This window comes from Gigantopelta aegis, chromosome 4, assembly GCF_016097555.1.
Source record: "Gigantopelta aegis isolate Gae_Host chromosome 4, Gae_host_genome, whole genome shotgun sequence".
In the NCBI taxonomy this organism is placed as follows: domain Eukaryota; kingdom Metazoa; phylum Mollusca; class Gastropoda; order Neomphalida; family Peltospiridae; genus Gigantopelta; species Gigantopelta aegis.
Genome location: NC_054702.1, coordinates 52,104,975 through 52,122,816, shown reverse-complemented (window position 1 = coordinate 52,122,816; position 17,842 = coordinate 52,104,975). Strand labels below are relative to the sequence as shown.

At 34.7% G+C, this 17,842-nt stretch overlaps 1 protein-coding gene across 1 annotated transcript in view; it reads right to left on the bottom strand.

The window, feature by feature from the left end:
• LOC121370712 (tuftelin-interacting protein 11-like) overlaps window positions 1-17,842 on the bottom strand; it is a 33,407-nt gene that overhangs the window by 5,453 nt on the left and 10,112 nt on the right. Inside the window, exons 2-13 of the mRNA XM_041496125.1 lie at window positions 13,732-13,874; window positions 12,763-12,911; window positions 11,492-11,610; window positions 9,685-9,742; window positions 7,955-8,167; window positions 7,007-7,154; window positions 5,416-5,575; window positions 4,654-4,776; window positions 3,037-3,184; window positions 1,719-1,903; window positions 616-812; window positions 144-362 (exon numbers count right to left, since the gene is read on the bottom strand). Coding sequence (XP_041352059.1) covers window positions 144-362; window positions 616-812; window positions 1,719-1,903; window positions 3,037-3,184; window positions 4,654-4,776; window positions 5,416-5,575; window positions 7,007-7,154; window positions 7,955-8,167; window positions 9,685-9,742; window positions 11,492-11,610; window positions 12,763-12,911; window positions 13,732-13,840 — 1,828 coding nt within the window. The 5' untranslated portion in view covers window positions 13,841-13,874. The remainder of the gene's footprint in view (window positions 1-143; window positions 363-615; window positions 813-1,718; window positions 1,904-3,036; window positions 3,185-4,653; window positions 4,777-5,415; window positions 5,576-7,006; window positions 7,155-7,954; window positions 8,168-9,684; window positions 9,743-11,491; window positions 11,611-12,762; window positions 12,912-13,731; window positions 13,875-17,842) is intronic.

Here is a 17,842-nt window from a genome sequence, read left to right as displayed (position 1 = left end):
AAAGTTGTGTAGCAAATAGCGCCGCGATACTGAACAAAATATTCCTTGGAATGAATGAATGAATGAATGAATGACACTCCAACATGAAAAATACATTGGCTATTTGGTATCAGACCTTTAAACCAAAAAGCCCAAATCCTTACCAAGAATCTGCTGGTGTGGGTTGATGATCATCTCCTGCATGGACAGACCCAGTTTTGGCACGATGTTTCTGACAAGAAACGCATCCATGTGTCCCTGTTTCCAAACACCCACCCAGGGCTGCAGGATGATCTTCGCTGAGGCATCAGACGGATGCCAGTTAACAAGGGCATTTGCAAGCTTGTGTCTGATCGGTCCATAGCATGAAGATAGCTTGTCAGCTAAAAATAATATTTTTTTAAAGAAAACATTTAAATTGGCTGAAAATAATTTTAGGACTAATAATAATGGAAGCCACAGGTTTTTTTTTTCTTTTTAAGGAGAACAGATTTATAAAGCAAAATTTCCAAAATGGAAGGTGTGATAAAAATAAAAGATATTTTGATTTGCATAACGTCAAAGACCATTTCCATTTCCATACCTAAGCAGCATATAAATTGTCATTAATTATAGAAAATAACACATAATAATTACCCATGAGAGGTAACCAGGGGTGGATCCAGGCGTGTATGGGCATGGTGTCGGTGAGCGGGTTCCACATCTCGACATCGCCGAGCAGCGTGGGCAGCACCAGCTGGTTGAGGATGTTCTCCATCACCCATGACGGCAGCACGTTCTTCCACAACTCCAACAGGCGGATCACCTGGTCAGGATTCCGCACATTCCACTGTCTGGAAACAATTCACACAATAAAATTAGTCACACTGAACGGTGGGTGGTAGGTGGTGTGTACAAAATTAGTGACACTGAATGGCAGGTGGTGGGCGAGGTGTACAAAATTAGTGACACTGAATGGCAGGTGGTGGGCGAGGTGTACAAAATTAGTGACACTGAATGGCCGGTGGTGGGTGGGGTGTACAAAATTAGTCACACTGAATGGTGGGTGGTAGGTGGTGTGTACAAAATTAGTCACACTGAATGGTGGGCAGTGGGTGAGGTGTACAAAATTAGTCACACTGAATGGTGGGCAGTGGGTGAGGTGTACAAAATTAGTGACACTGAATGGTGGGTGGTAGGTGAGGTGTACAAAATTAGTGACACTGAATGGTGGGTGGTAGGTGAGGTGTACAAAATTAGTGACACTGAATGGTGGGTGGTAGGTGAGGTGTACAAAATTAGTGACACTGAATGGTAGGTGGTGGGTCGAGTGTATGGTGTTCAAAATTAGTCAGACTGAATGGGTGGTGGTGGTGGTGGGTAGGGTAGAGGTGTAATAGCCCATCCATTCAGTGAAAATAAAGTTGGACAAATGTCCAAAACATTTATTTTTTATTTTCTTTACTGTATAATGAAATAAACATTACCAATAGCAAGAACATAGTTACTTTATTACCTGATTATGGTTTATACTAAAAGTATAAACTGAAAATAACAAATTGTATATTTTCTCTATTGGATAGTGTTTAGTTGCTTTTGTGAAATAAAATAAGCATTAGAATGGGTTTAAAACAATGTTTTGGTAAACAAGATCATGTGTTTGTAAAAGATTTATTCCATTTCAGCCGAAATTATAGAATATGCGTCTGTGTTGCATACAGCTAGCGATGTGAGAAACACTGAGTACATGGTGGACGTACAGAATAGCCACTCTGACGGGTGGGAGCCAGACATCCCAGATGAGTCGCTGGAAGGTGTCCATGTTGTCGAGATCCATCGTGAACTGGTAGTTCTGGTCGTCCAGCAGCAGACGCCACTCGTGCATCGTGTTCACGCCAAACGACGGATCCTCAAATGGCTGCCACTTCTCGAAAAATCTCTTCATCTGAAAATGGATGGCGTTTGTTTGATAAATTCTTTCTTACTGAGTTTTCTGGGTTCATTAGGATAAGAAATGGATGGTTATAGACTTTGTAATCTGTCTTATCAGTGGGAATAGCAGTTAGCCTATCATTTTAATGTGGTTAATAAACCATACAGAAAAAAAGAAGTGTTTTATTTAACGACACACTCAACACATTTTATTTACGTTTATATGGCGTCAGACATATGGTTAAGGACCACATATATTTTGAGAGGAAACCCGCTGTCGCCACTACATGGGCTACTCTTCCGATTGGCAGCAGGGGATCTTTTATTTGCACTTCCCACAGGCAGGACAGCACAAACCATGGCATTTGTTGAACCAGTTATGGATCACTGGTTGGTGCAAGTGGTTTACACCTACCCATTGAGCCTTGCAGGGTTTGGAGTCGGTATCTGGATTAAAAATCCCATGCCTCGACTGGGATCCGAACCCAGTACCTACCAGCTTGTAGACCGATGGCCTGCCACGATGCCACTGAGGCCGGTTTAAACCATACAGAAGGAAGGAAGGAAATATTTTATTTAATGACGCACTCAAGACATTTTACTTACGGTTATATAGTGTCGGACATATGGTTAAAGAGCACACAGATATTGAGAGAGGAAACCCACTGTAACCACTTCATGGGCTACTCTTTTCGAATAGCAGCAAGGGATCTTCTATATGCACCATCCCACAGACAGGATAGTACATACCATGGCCTTTGTTACACCAGTTGTGGTGTACTGGCTGGAACGAGAAATAGCCCAATGGGCCCACCGACGGGAATCGATCCTAGATTGATCGCACATCAGACGAGTACTGTACCACTGAGCTACATCCCGCCCCATACAGAGTTCTCACTAGTCTGTTCACATTATGCAAAACATGGAAGATATCAATCGCTAAAATCATCATGTTATACACTTTATAATTACAAACTTTCTGCCATTATACGATTTAATCTATTCATGGAAAGGACTTAGAAACTTGTTTTTGTGATTTTTAACTACATAAGTTGTCGTTAAACATATTATTAAAATAGATCATCCATAGGAATGTAAAATATTTTGTTAGACTACTTCTGTTATAGATCCTGTAACCCAACTTACCAGTGGAAATACGAGTGCTATGGCCAGAGCAGACATGTCATACATTTTGTACTCTTCGTAATAATCCCTCTGGAGCTCCTTAAACACCTCCACACATTCATCCAGGGTCAGCGGGTTTTCACAGTCGGGTGTTGTACGAGCCTCACAGCTGAAAGACAATCAGATCAAAAATAGACATTATTAACATTATATAATACTAGTTTCTGGCACTCGTTCTTTTGTCGATGTTTTTTCTGACACGAGTCTACAGAAAATCAATCCTTGGAGCGAGCTTTAGCGATTTTCTTGAGACGAGTGTCAAAAAAAACCATCTACAAAAGCACGAGTGCCAGAAATATGTTTTAGTTCAATGAATGTTATAATTTTGGTATAATTATTGTAAAATTCACTGCATTTTATTTTTGTACCGCGACGTCACTCCTTCTCTCAGCTGATATATGTTTCATCACTAAAGGAATGCATGCAGCGTTACATATTACGTGGCGTCAGGTACTACGTAACCTTAGAGAATGATGTAATCAACAGGTAGCAACGGCGATCTACTTTCTAAAAATGATAAGACCAACTGACCAAAGAAAAGCGTGCATTACCATCTAGAGGACGTGTGCAAGACATTTTTTCTAGCACAGCTTTCTGACACCTTTCTATTGGTTGAATGAACTAGAAAACTTAATAAAAGGTGGAATCGTTATCATAACAACCGTTATTATATAACATTTAGTGAAATATCTTAAAATATCAGTGAAATAAGTGTTATCAGTGACGATAACACATTTTAGAGTTAAAATTTAACTATTTCACTCTAAAATGTGATATCGTCACTGTAAAAAGTGTTATCTTCACTGTAAGAAAGCCGGAACTATTTTGCTGCTGGCATTTTAAAAATAAAGGTAAATTGCCAAAAATTACATAATAAATAGAAAATTTCATGTGTTTTGTCAAATATGATTTATATCTCATCTTGTGAAGTTTGTAATCATATCACACTTGTCGCGCTTGCACGACTAGTGAGATATGATTGCAAACTTCACTCGATGAGATATAAATCAAATTTGACAAAAAACATGAAATATTCTCTATGTATTATCTATTGATAGCTAGGAGGAGTAGTCATTATCAGTCTTTATTTTTATTCAACAAGGAATTTTATTTCAAACATTAAGGGAGGTTTTGTTAAGCATAATCGTAAAAGACAGGTCAGGAGGTTCTTAGTACTTGGGCAACAATAATGGAGACATTTGAGCAAAATTAGCTGGCCTGAAACCTTTTCATCATTTTACTCACAATATTAGTTGTAATCCACGTAAACATGCTTAGTTATTGTTTTGGAACCCTATACAGCTATTTGATTGAAATAATACAAATCTGAATAAATGTGATCTAAATTCTTTTTTTAATTTTTTATTCAGGCCTTCCCCTCACCCCCCAAATATGGGAACCTGTATGTCTATGATGTTAAACATCTATATTAAAACACTATTTGTTGCTACATGTAACTGGGAAGAACAGTTTATATGGTGTTTGTGAATTTTCTTCTCTTAATTGGGATTTTGTGACAAATATTCCTGACATTTAATATCTGTTTTGTGAAGGTGACTACTAACAGAAGCGACAAACCTCTGGACAATGTCAAGAACTTTCTTCAGTTTGTCCATCTTCTGCTCTTCATCTCTACAGATGGTGTCGAGTCTTTCCTTTTCATACCGCATATTGACAATCAAATCTCTCTCGTACTTCAATCTACAACAGAATATATATATTATGCTATCATGGTAGTAAAATATAGTCAACAATCATAGTAATGTGTGTTTTAACAACACAACCTGACCACACTGATTGATTAATCATCAGCTGTTGGATGTCAAACATTTGGTAATTCTAACATGTAGTTAGTTTTCAAGGGAAACCTGCTATATTTTTTCATTTGGAATAAGGGCACATACCATATCCTTTGATACACCAGTCATGGAGCGCTGGTTAGGATAGGATCATCAACAGTGAAAGCCATGAATCATAAGATTTAGTATTTATAACCAGTGCACAAAATTTCAGTAAAAGATAAAACCACATTGGTCCAAATGGTCAACCTTCCATAAGAGTCATTTATGTACTAAAAACATCTTCTAGTTTCTCTGAATTATCCACAGTGACATGTACAAAGCAATTACCGGTAAGTTTTTAAAGTATCATTTGGGTTTTTTAAATATTTTCTTTTTGTTGTTTTTTCAATTATGGCCATTTGAAGATTCAGGAGCTACATATGATCAGAGCTGCAATGAAAACAGGTTTAGAGAGAAAACATGTTTGGAACAGAAATAAAATAGGGGAAAATGAAGGAAAGCGTATGGGGTAGCTAGTCAGGAAAAGTGAAGTACAAACCTCCTGTCGTTTTCAATGATATCTTCCTCGGACATGTCAACCAGGAGGTTTAAATTGTGGAGGAGTTCTGGCATATCAAACGCTTTTCTCTCTCTTGTGTCGGTCACAATCACTTCCTCTTCATCTGGCTTGTCATGACGGTGTGATATTGCATGATAACCTACAGCAAACAACACATACGTAAGTCATATGTTTCAGGAAGCAATGCTTTGATTAAAAATACATTAAAAAAATAATATATCCAATATAGTATGCCACAGCAGCTATTCCATAAAAATGCTATATTCAATTAAAATATTTATTATACATTATTTAATAATATATATAAAAAAATAAATTACAAAAGAATAACATTAATTAAACAATGTGTTTCAAGACATTCTTAAACAAAAGGGAAACACAGTTCCATCACATCACATCAATCTAATCAGAATGAGATCTCTTATGAGGCGTTCTCATTACGCGATTAGTCTTATACAACAAGTCATGTCGGAATCGTACCGATTAGAACGTGTCCTGTTTCTCACGTCATGACAAATCGTAAAATCTCAGCCAATCAAATCGCAACCGTTTAGTTTTGTCACTTCCCTGTTTTTTTTTATTTGTTTATAAACATGTCAAAATGTCCTATAAAACCTATTATTGTCCAGATGTGGTCAGTAATTGTTTTGTTACATAATGCCATCAGTAAATTGTCTAGATTCGTGTTTTCTTTATTTCAGTGGAAATTTGTAGGCATTTAAAGTTCCTGCAAAATATTTTTAAACTGACGAGCTTTGTTCGACGTCATCAAATCTTATGAGGTAATGTCTTCCCACACACATGATTTGAGTCGCTACGACAAATCATATGCAACAAGTCAGTGCGACTAATCGCATAATGAGAACACCGCTTTATATAAACTGTGCCTACAGATTAACAGCTAAGCAGGAAGGCCATTTGGCTTAGACAGATGGACATTTTTTTTAGGAAAGAAGGCAGGAAAACAAGGCAAACTTCAATATGTGTTGTAATATTGAACAGAACAACCACCATTCAAAATAACAAAGTATGAACAGTTTTATGTTTTTGATAATAAAATAATTTTCAGGAGTTTCTCATGAATATGATGATCAATCAGTAACATGTAAAATAAGGCATTGTGGGAATTTGTTGTATGGCCATTGTTAAATCCGATCTCTGTAATTTAACAAGTCAAATGAGAGTGACTAGATCCTTTAAATTCATATACTTTGTTATAAAATTCCACAACTTTTATAGGCATTTTTCAACTGCTCATTTCTTTCCCAAAGTGTTATTTTAAATGGGGAAACAATTAATTAACAACCAACTTTTCCCCCCATAAAATCTCATGACCCAACTCAAAATTTCATGACTTCCACACCTGAAAAATGACAATTACAACTTCCCCCATCACTTTCCAGGATTTCCATGCCCCCGTATAAACCCTGTATTGTATCAAGATGAAAGCTTTTCAACTGAGGTACATCCTGCTTCGTTAATTATAACCCACAGAACAAACTTACTGTTATGTACATTAGTATAATAAACAATTAATAAATAAAATGTCTCATAAGAAATCTAAATATACCTGACAAAACACGCTTTTCTCTTCCTGTCATATCAATGACCTTAACCTTTGCTGTTGAAGTGTCCTGCACTTTTCTTTTTCTTCCGACCCCGGAGTCAATAACTTCTTTTGCCGTTTTATACACATATTTGGGCTTTTGCCTTTTAGTCTGAAATTATATATTTTTAAATTATAATTATTATTTTTAAAAATCATGGCTTAACATAATTAATTCAGTCTGTCTGTGCTTGTCTAAATGTCAGTATACTTCTGATTTTGTTATAAAATATAGTTAGCTAAATATTGTGTAAATCCAATGTCAGCAACAGTTTTCTCATAGTAGTCTCACAAAGGACAGCATAATGAAAATATGATCAACAAAGGCAAAGCGAGAAAAGAACTTATTTCATCACTGACACTAATTGGATAGGGTGAAATTCAAATGACTACATCCATTGAGGATCGATTCTAGGGCTCATTACATGTCATCAGTCAAAAGTTCTACCACAGAGCCACACCCCGTTCCAAACCAAGACTTGAAACGGACAGCAAACAGGCAGCAACTCAAAAATCACGATATACTTTCTGGTAATCACTTTCACAAGCAGTTTTTGTTTTCCATCTTATTAAAAAAATTCGTACAGTATTTCAGATACATCCAAGATTCCTCGTTATCAGAAGCAATAATATACATGGAAATCAGAAGTTTTTATCCATGTTTGTCTTTTGCATAGCTGCTGAAAAAAGTTACACTACAAGTCCAATTTAGAGACTAATTTTTATCAATTTCTAGCATTTGTGTCCAAATTAAAATTTCAAAAGCATAAATTGCTTTCCACTCCACAAAATGAATTTCAAGGCTTGTAACTATAAAAATGCATATTCGACTTGGTGACACCCAATAGCCAAGGTGTATTTTTGTGCTGGGGTGTCATTAAACTTTCATTCATTCATTTGTATCCGACTGACCTCTGGTTTTCTCTTCCATTGTTGGAGTTGTTTCTGAAACTCTTTTTCCTCATCTTCCTCCGAGTCCTCCACTGGAAAATCCTTTAGTGAACGATCAGATCTCTCTGTTCCGTGGAAACCAATAGTTCCTTTGCCTCGGCGCTTGTAAGCCTCAACAGGCGTTGTTATACCTTGACCTTTGCTACCGAGGCCCTCTCCTGGCTTGTAACCCATCTACAATTCACAAGATGAAAAACAAAATTACAGATCTATGCGGGTTATAATTTTGGTCAGGCAATACATATAAAAAACAACAGACCCACCAACCTCTCCTCAATTGGTTTGTTGTAATCTGATTTACCACGTTCAAAACAGCAAAGGTTGGTAGTCATCTTTAATTAGGTATTGAAATGCAAAAAAGAAGATCAATGGAGAAGTCAGAGTTCGACAAATCCGCTAGCCCGACGCCCGTGACTAGTGGTTTTTAAGTTAGACTGGTTAGACACGTCACGTCGTAGTTAATCTCGCACATATGTTTTAGGCTAAGAACTTGGAAATCACAAATCGCGACGACAGGTTAATCTCAATCAAGTAAACCCCAGCCATGCTTTGAATTTCAGTGTTTGTTTTATTTATCTATTGTTTTCTAATTTAACACTTCGCTGACATGTGGTTATCGGCGATCAGGAAAACAATTTCTTTAATGGTAACCGCATATGCAATGACTCGGCTTGGCCTATTACGTGTAGCGGTTTGGATAATACGTCACTGCTGTCGATACAAGATAATACCTTTTTTGTTCATCAATTAACAACGGATTAGATGTTGCCGTTATATTCTTTTGATATCGGTCTGACACGGCATAATGCCCTGTATTTGAGCAATTGGCATCACCTAAATATATAACTACACTGAACCATCTATTACCGTGTGTCACACTGTCGTACCCTCATTTAAATTTAATTAGTTTGATAGTGGGTTTAGATACCAACCATGAGTTTGTTCAATTATTTTTCCCCGGGGGGAAGGCAAAAGTGAAAACGGGACAATGACGATGGATCACATTTGACAAAAGACCAAATGTACGACACGACAAAAAACTGAAAGTTACAACATTATTTAAGTGTTTGTTTTATTTTACTGTTATACTCGTAAATGTGTAATGTTACAAAAATTATATAAAAATCCAGTTATAATTGATCAAGAATTTGGGCTAGTGCTTTATCTTGGTGGGCTAGTGGTTTTCACAAACCCACTAGGCCTGTGGCTAGTGACTTTTCAAAATATTTGTCATACTCTGGAGAAGTACGCTGGTGTAAAATATAAATTAAAAAATCATGGCTGAAACAAAGCGAGTGACATTATTTTTAAGTCTGTTGAGTACGAGCAAATCAAAATGTTCTTACAATAATCATTGTCATCAGTATCTCTACCACTTATGAACAAAAATAAATGAACTATTGGAGAAAAATAGTTTTGAAAATGATTCCAGTCATTAGCCACACAGAAAGATAATATATGAATCAAGTATTTGTAACAGAACACATGTGTTCTGCTAAATTAATGACTATCAGGCCATTACTAATAAAAAACCCAAAATGGATTTATTCCATAACCTTTCACAGTGAGTCTGCTAAAATTAATTAATCCTCTGACCTCTTCCAATTACAGCAAAAAACACAACAATCATGATAAGTTTTATTTAATATATGCAAATCTTTAAAAAGTTTACGAGTTAAAAAGACCCAAACCTTTTGCAGCAAAAGTTGTCCTATCCCTCTTGTATGTTTTTCCCATTTCCCAAATTCTCTGTGAAAACAAAAGTCAGACATACAGTACAATAAAACACCAGTCACCATAATACAGTTACTGTTACAACAATGTTCTGGTTAGTTATTATTATTTTTTAATGACACCACTGATTTATTATTCATCAGTTATTGGATGTGAAACATTTGGCAATTCTGACATACAGGAAACCTGATACATTTTTCCATTAAGGTCAACGATGGTCACTCTTCGCACCCTCATTTTGGCTTCATACACAATAAATATAATATATCTTACACAAGGCTTCTAATTTTTTTTTTTATAAAATCCATTAGCTATGGGATCAGTGATTTTAAAACTTTACTAGCCACGATTACAAATTCACTAGCCCTACTTTTACTTTAAGTAAATTTTACAAAATAATAGTAATAATCAGAAATGTCACCTAAAGAGAGGGATAGAGTTTTAAAACACTACACTGGGGTGGGGTGGGCCAGAATATTCATATTTACAAAATAGACTTAATTGCAACATTTGAAAAAAAAGTTCACTAGCCGTCGGGCATGGCAATAGTAGTTATTTACTAGACAAACACTGAATACCACTAGCCATGGGAGTGGGGCTACCATAATCTAGAAGCCCTGTCTTACAGTAATTTCACTTGAAATCCATATTTCATAAAAGGTACAATTTTTTAATTACAAGATTTTCTTCAAAAATAAATAAATTCAATAGCAATTTTGCATTAGAATTTTTACAGCATTCTGAAAATGGAAATGTCATGTACCCAGTTTAGTGTTATTGTAAGATGTAAAGTGACATCATTGGAAAAACAATGTCATTCAAATACAAAATTAACTGTATTAGTACAATGCTTTGCCACATTAAAATAAAAACTGGTCTACTGACCTTGACCTCTGTCAAAATTCTATAATCAGCAGATAACGCTGTTTACAGGTCGGTATGTTTTTATTTTTCATAATTCTGGACAAAATATTAAGTTTAAATTTTAAAAGATGAAAGAAATAAAAAGTATCCATTGGATATGATTTACTGATTGTGTACGAAGCCAAAACAAAGGTGCGAAAAGTGACTGTCATCGACCATGGTTGAAAGGGTTCTTTTATATGCATGCATTGATCTTTGCGTATAATTTTGCATTGTTTGTGCCCAACCTCAAGTAACAAAATTTATTAACTATTTTGATTGCAGATATACCAGTCGTGGTGCACTGGTTAGGACAGGGGAAAACCCAATCAGAGAATGGGTCCACAGAGGTGATTTGATCCTGTGACGCAAGCACCTCAGGCGAGCACTCTACCAACTGAGCTAGATTCTGTACCTACCTGTAGTGGACAGGCAAACCTCAGCATATTTTAAAGTATGGCTATTTGGTGTCTAACATAAGGTTATTGTGACACTTGGTCCAGCTATTGAGAGAGAAATATGTGCCACTCCTTCCGAAAAGTCCTTAACTATATGTCTGATGCCATATAAATGTAAATAAAATGTGCTGAGTGCATCATTAAATAAACCATTTCCTTCCTTCCTTCATTCTGAAAATATCTTTAAAATTTATATGTCCCAGTCCACTGACAACAATCGATCCTGCAACCTATCAGACCTCTGGCAAGTTAGCACTGATCCGAATCTGCCAAAAATACAATTAACAGAATAGTCAAAGGTTACAAATATTGTAAAAATTTACAATAATCAAACTATTAATTAAACAAATATTTAAAAAAATAAATGATTGTCAACTACATAGTTACATAAAAGACTGCTTACCTGTCCTCATGATGACCCTTCAAGTAATGTGGAGTTTCATGTTTCGTCTTTTTAAGTGTGTGACCCTGCAGAAATGGCTTACTGGTGTTTGCTTTTGGTGGAACGTCAGAATCTGAAGCCTGCAATAAAAACAAGAGTACTAGTGAGATACATGATATTCCCATCAAAAGTAGGTCACAGTGACCTAGTTATGGTACGCAACACACCACCATCCAAAGTTGTACTTGTGTGTAAAGTTTGATGATCCCATATGAATTGATAAGGAAGATTAGAATCAGACAAGGATTTCCTTTAATGTGCAGTAATATGTGAAAACAATAGGTCACTGTGATGGTACCACCATCTCAAGTTGTACTTGTGTGCAAGGTTTGATGTTAACTGATAAGAAATATATGGACAAGGATCTCGCCCAACATCACGCCAGTCGACATACTGTACACTGTATACAGTGCATTCTCCAATTCATATTTTTCGCCATTTTGCACAAGACACTCACCGGAAACAATTTATTAACAGAAAACTGAAGACAACTCAGCTTCCTGTATCTTAAGATTTCTAATTTTCAGTAGACATTTGTGTTGAAAAAGTGGTCTTCGGCAAGTATTTTCGCTTGACAACAATGGCAGCACATCACAGTCATTTTCAGGGATCGATAGCTGATTGTGACAGCTATTTTGATAATAAATTTGATCGTTTTACCAACAACAAAAATCACCAAATATTGGGATAAGAATCAGAGTTCGTTTTTTAAAACAATATTCTGGTCAGAAAGCCACTGTTATTGAGAATAATGGACATAAATACTGGAAAGCTGGCCATAAATGCCCATAAGTAAACGCAACCTTTTCTATTTTTTGCTTAATTTTAATCAACATTAACTGATCTAAAATATAAAAATTAGAAAAATACACGAATATAATACTTACCGATACAAATATGAATTTTATTTTATGTATTTATAAAACATTCAAGTGAATATATGGGAGTAAAAAAATTAATCCAGTAGTCTAAAGGTTAATGTGCAGTAATGTGCATTGTGTGAAAAATAAGTCACAGTGACCTAGTTATGGTAAAGCACTGGCTGTTGGTGCCGCCGTTAAGTTCGAGCCATGTAATTACAATTCATACAGAGGTGGTTAACGTGCATATAGCTACTTCCTTTGAATAACCATTGTCCAACTATGAAATATAATGAACACTACAAAATACATATAGTTAAGCTGATCTGTTAACAGACATTTCTGACGTGTGAAGACCCACTGAAAACTTACTGAGTCATTCTCGTCATCTAAGAGTAGTTTGTCTTCCTCTTTGAACCCACCACTCACAAAGCTCACTGGGTTTGAGTAGTCTTTCCTTCTTGAGCGGCCCCCAAACCCAGGTCTTTCTTCCTCATCACTTTCCTTGTCAGCCCAGATACCTGAACAACAGAAAAAAGAAATATTTTGTTTAACAACACATTTTAAACTGGGACTAACATACATGTACCAGGCAGTGATGGGAACTGGATGGAATCATGATCTCTCATCAGTTGTAATTGGTTTCAGTGCTTCTAGAATTTTTACAAAAGCCATGGGATCAGTTATTTAAAAATGGTACTAGCCATGATTAAAAATTCACTAGCCCAGTTTTACTTAATACAATTTTACTAATAGTAATAATGAGATATGTTACTAAAGAGATTAAAAACACCAAGATTAAGGGGCGGGGCTGGTGACAGCATATTCATATTTACAAAATAGACTTAAATGCAGCATTTGACAACTTTTTTCACTAGCCGTCGGCATGGCAATAGTAGTTATTTACTAGCCCAACACTGAATATCACTAGCTATTGCTACCATGATCTAGAAGCCCTGGGTTTGCACCAACCCATCAGTGTTTGATTATACAATCTGTTATACAATTTTGAGCAGTCCAAACCCTATTCATTATCAAAACAAGAAAGAAAAGAAAGAAAAAGAAAACAAAAAAGAACTTTAACTGAGTATGATAGATTGATTTAAACTCAAAAGACTCCTAAATACCTTAAATGTACCTTGAAATAATGGAATATTCGTCAACAGTACGCTTTTCTATATTCTCTACACATCTGAGAATTAAGTTTATAATTTTCTTGTTAATGATCAAATGAATGCTGTGAAAATATTAGCAATACAACACAAATGATATGGTACTACATATTTAAGTAAATACCCTGTATGTAACACTACATGTTGTCTTTATAAAAACATGTTTTACCATATGTCGCTTGATTCTTTGTTTGTCTAAATCGCCTTTGACCTGGATTGTATATATCTTCAATGTCATTCTCAGAAATCTCAAATCGTTCAACTTCTGGAGATGACATATTTCAAATTGAGTTTGATTACATGCTACAATTTCTGAAAAAGAAGAAGAAAAATATGTTAATTATAAATTTGTTCAATTTTTATATAAATATTAGTTGTGTATGTACACTCAAATACAACTAAATAATAACAATAATCAAACAATCTAAGACAATATAGTTTTACTGGAATTTAAACAGTTAAATAATAAATTTAATCTATTTCTTAGGTCAATAATATAATTTAAATAAAAACTAGTACAATGTTACACATGTACATACTGTGTAGTTTATTGTAACAAGAATTCTGCTTAATTAAAGGTCTTGCCTACCAGAAACGTATTCAATGTTACTGACAGTTGCATCGAAAGATATTCATCTCAATGGCAGTTTTAAAAAATTCATCAAAATTGAAAATAAAATAAAAACTTAAAATTTTTATTTATTAAAAATTGTTGTCCATAATTATGCATTGTGCTGTCATTTCCGCCATAGCCAGAAATATAACACCTATGTCTTGCCTTTTCACTTTGTATAAGGTGACACAAAAATGGAATCACAAACATTTTAAACATTTTCAAATTTTAATTAATGAGTTCTATCTACATATGGTACAAATATATGCAATAATGATTTAAGTTTTAAAGCATTTATTTCAGTCTTCGACTTCTTAATTTTGATACTAAAGCTAAGAAATAAAAATGGACTATGCGACTGTATACTGAGGCTGACACATTAAATAATGCATTCCATGTATACATGTACATGTATGTATTGAAGGCGTATGAATATGTTAAGCCATATGGCTGCAGTTTACAACACCAACAGTCGCTCTCCGTCACATTAACATATCACTCACCCAGACATTTCTTTTAACTGTCAGAGGCCAACACACATTAAACAGAATAACACCGACATTGTATGAAATAAAATAAATAATATATTATTACATGCATGTATGTATGGTAAAGTAACACACAAGAATGTGAACTAGAAACATCTGTCAATCTTTTGTGACAGGAGTGGAGAACAATGATTTATGATTTATCACCAGATAATGTCAAGTTAATGCTCATTTAGGCCACCAAAACAAAATACTCTTTGTGTTTATAGAAATGTGTAGATGAAAACAAAAAGCCAACAAAAGATACAGGTAGAATCATCAGACAGGAGGCAGTTTAACACAGGTCAGTTTTTACTAGAATCGTTTTATAATAGATCATAATTGGGAGTCAAAATGACAACTATAAAATGTTTGATAAACCTTCTTAAAAAACCACTAGCTAAAACAACATTACTGTCAACATTCTGGGCTGAATAAACAGCAGTGGTTTTGATTTTATTTGAACCAGGATTATTTATTCAGCTGCAGTTTTCTCACTGAGCCATGATTATAGGATGGCCACCTTTTGCGTTTTGCCACCCAATGTTCATGTTTTGCAATCCTACTTTATTTTAATGCAACCTACCAGGGCTTTAGATTGTGCCAAAGTCAGTGATAAATAGTGTTCCCAATATACATACATACATGTGTAGGTATGCCCAAAATAATCAAGTCCAAATTAAGAATAAACAGTGTTCCCAATATACATACATACATGTGTAGGTATGCCCAAAATAATCAAGTCCAAATTAAGAATAAACAGTGTTCCCAATATACATACATACATGTGTAGGTATGCCCAAAATAATCAAGTCCAAATTAAGAATAAACAGTGTTCCCAATATACATACATACATGTGTAGGTATGCCCAAAATAATCAAGTCCAAATTAAGAATAAACAGTGTTCCCAATAGGTATGCCCAAAATAATCAAGTCCAAATTAAGAATAAACAGTGTTCCCAATATACATACATACATGTGTAGGTATGCCCAAAATAATCAAGTCCAAATTAAGAATAAACAGTGTTCCCAATATACATACATACATGTGTAGGTATGCCCAAAATAATCAAGTCCAAATTAAGAATAAACAGTGTTCCCAATAGGTATGCCCAAAATAATCAAGTCCAAATTAAGAATAAACAGTGTTCCCAATATACATACATACATGTGTAGGTATGCCCAAAATAATCAAGTCCAAATTAAGAATAAACATTGTGCCCAATATACATACATACATGTGTAGGTATGCCCAAAATAATCAAGTCCAAATTAAGAATAAACAGTGTTCCCAATAGGTATGCCCAAAATAATCAAGTCCAAATTAAGAATAAACAGTGTTCCCAATATACATACATACAGGTGTAGGTATGCCCAAAATAATCAAGTCCAAATTAAGAATAAACAGTGTTCCCAATAGGTATGCCCAAAATAATCAAGTCCAAATTAAGAATAAACAGTGTTCCCAATATACATACATACATGTGTAGGTATGCCCAAAATAATCAAGTCCAAATTAAGAATAAACAGTGTTCCCAATAGGTATGCCCAAAATAATCAAGTCCAAATTAAGAATAAACAGTGTTCCCAATATACATACATACATGTGTAGGTATGCCCAAAATAATCAAGTCCAAATTAAGAATAAACAGTGTTCCCAATATACATGTGTAGGTATGCCCAAAATAACCAAGTCCAAATTAAGAATAAACAGTGTTCCCAATAGGTATGCCCAAAATAATCAAGTCCAAATTAAGAATAAACAGTGTTCCCAATATACATACATACATGTGTAGGTATGCCCAAAATAATCAAGTCCAAATTAAGAATAAACAGTGTTCCCAATAGGTATGCCCAAAATAATCAAGTCCAAATTAAGAATAAACATTGTGCCCAATATACATACATACATGTGTAGGTATGCCCAAAATAATCAAGTCCAAATTAAGAATAAACATTGTGCCCAATATACATATATATACATGTGTAGGTATGCCCAAAATAATCAAGTCCAAATTAAGAATAAACAGTGTGCCCAATATACATACATACATGTATAGGTATGCCCAAAATAATCAAGTCCAAATTAAGAATAAACAGTGTTCCCAATATACATACATACATGTGTAGGTATGCCCAAAATAATCAAGTCCAAATTAAGAATAAACAGTGTTCCCAATATACATACATACATGTGTAGGTATGCCCAAAATAATCAAGTCCAAATTAAGAATAAACAGTGTTCCCAATATACATACATACATGTGTAGGTATGCCCAAAATAATCAAGTCCAAATTAAGAATAAACAGTGTTCCCAATATACATACATACATGTGTAGGTATGCCCAAAATAATCAAGTCCAAATTAAGAATAAACAGTGTGCCCAATATACATACATACATGTGTAGGTATGCCCAAAATAATCAAGTCCAAATTAAGAATAAACAGTGTGCCCAATATACATACATACATGTATAGGTATGCCCAAAATAATCAAGTCCAAATTAAGAATAAACAGTGTTCCCAATATACATACATACATGTGTAGGTATGCCCAAAATAATCAAGTCCAAATTAAGAATAAACAGTGTTCCCAATATACATACATACATGTGTAGGTATGCCCAAAATAATCAAGTCCAAATTAAGAATAAACAGTGTTCCCATATGTGTAGGTATGCCCAAAATAATCAAGTCCAAATTAAGAATAAACAGTGTTCCCAATATACATACATACATGTGTAGGTATGCCCAAAATAATCAAGTCCAAATTAAGAATAAACAGTGTTCCCAATATACATACATACATGTGTAGGTATGCCCAAAATAATCAAGTCCAAATTAAGAATAAACAGTGTTCCCAATATACATACATACATGTGTAGGTATGCCCAAAATAATCAAGTCCAAATTAAGAATAAACAGTGTGCCCAATATACATACATACATGTGTAGGTATGCCCAAAATAATCAAGTCCAAATTAAGAATAAACAGTGTGCCCAATATACATACATACATGTGTAGGTATGCCCAAAATAATCAAGTCCAAATTAAGAATAAACAGTGTGCCCAATATACATACATACATGTGTAGGTATGCCCAAAATAATCAAGTCCAAATTAAGAATAAACATGT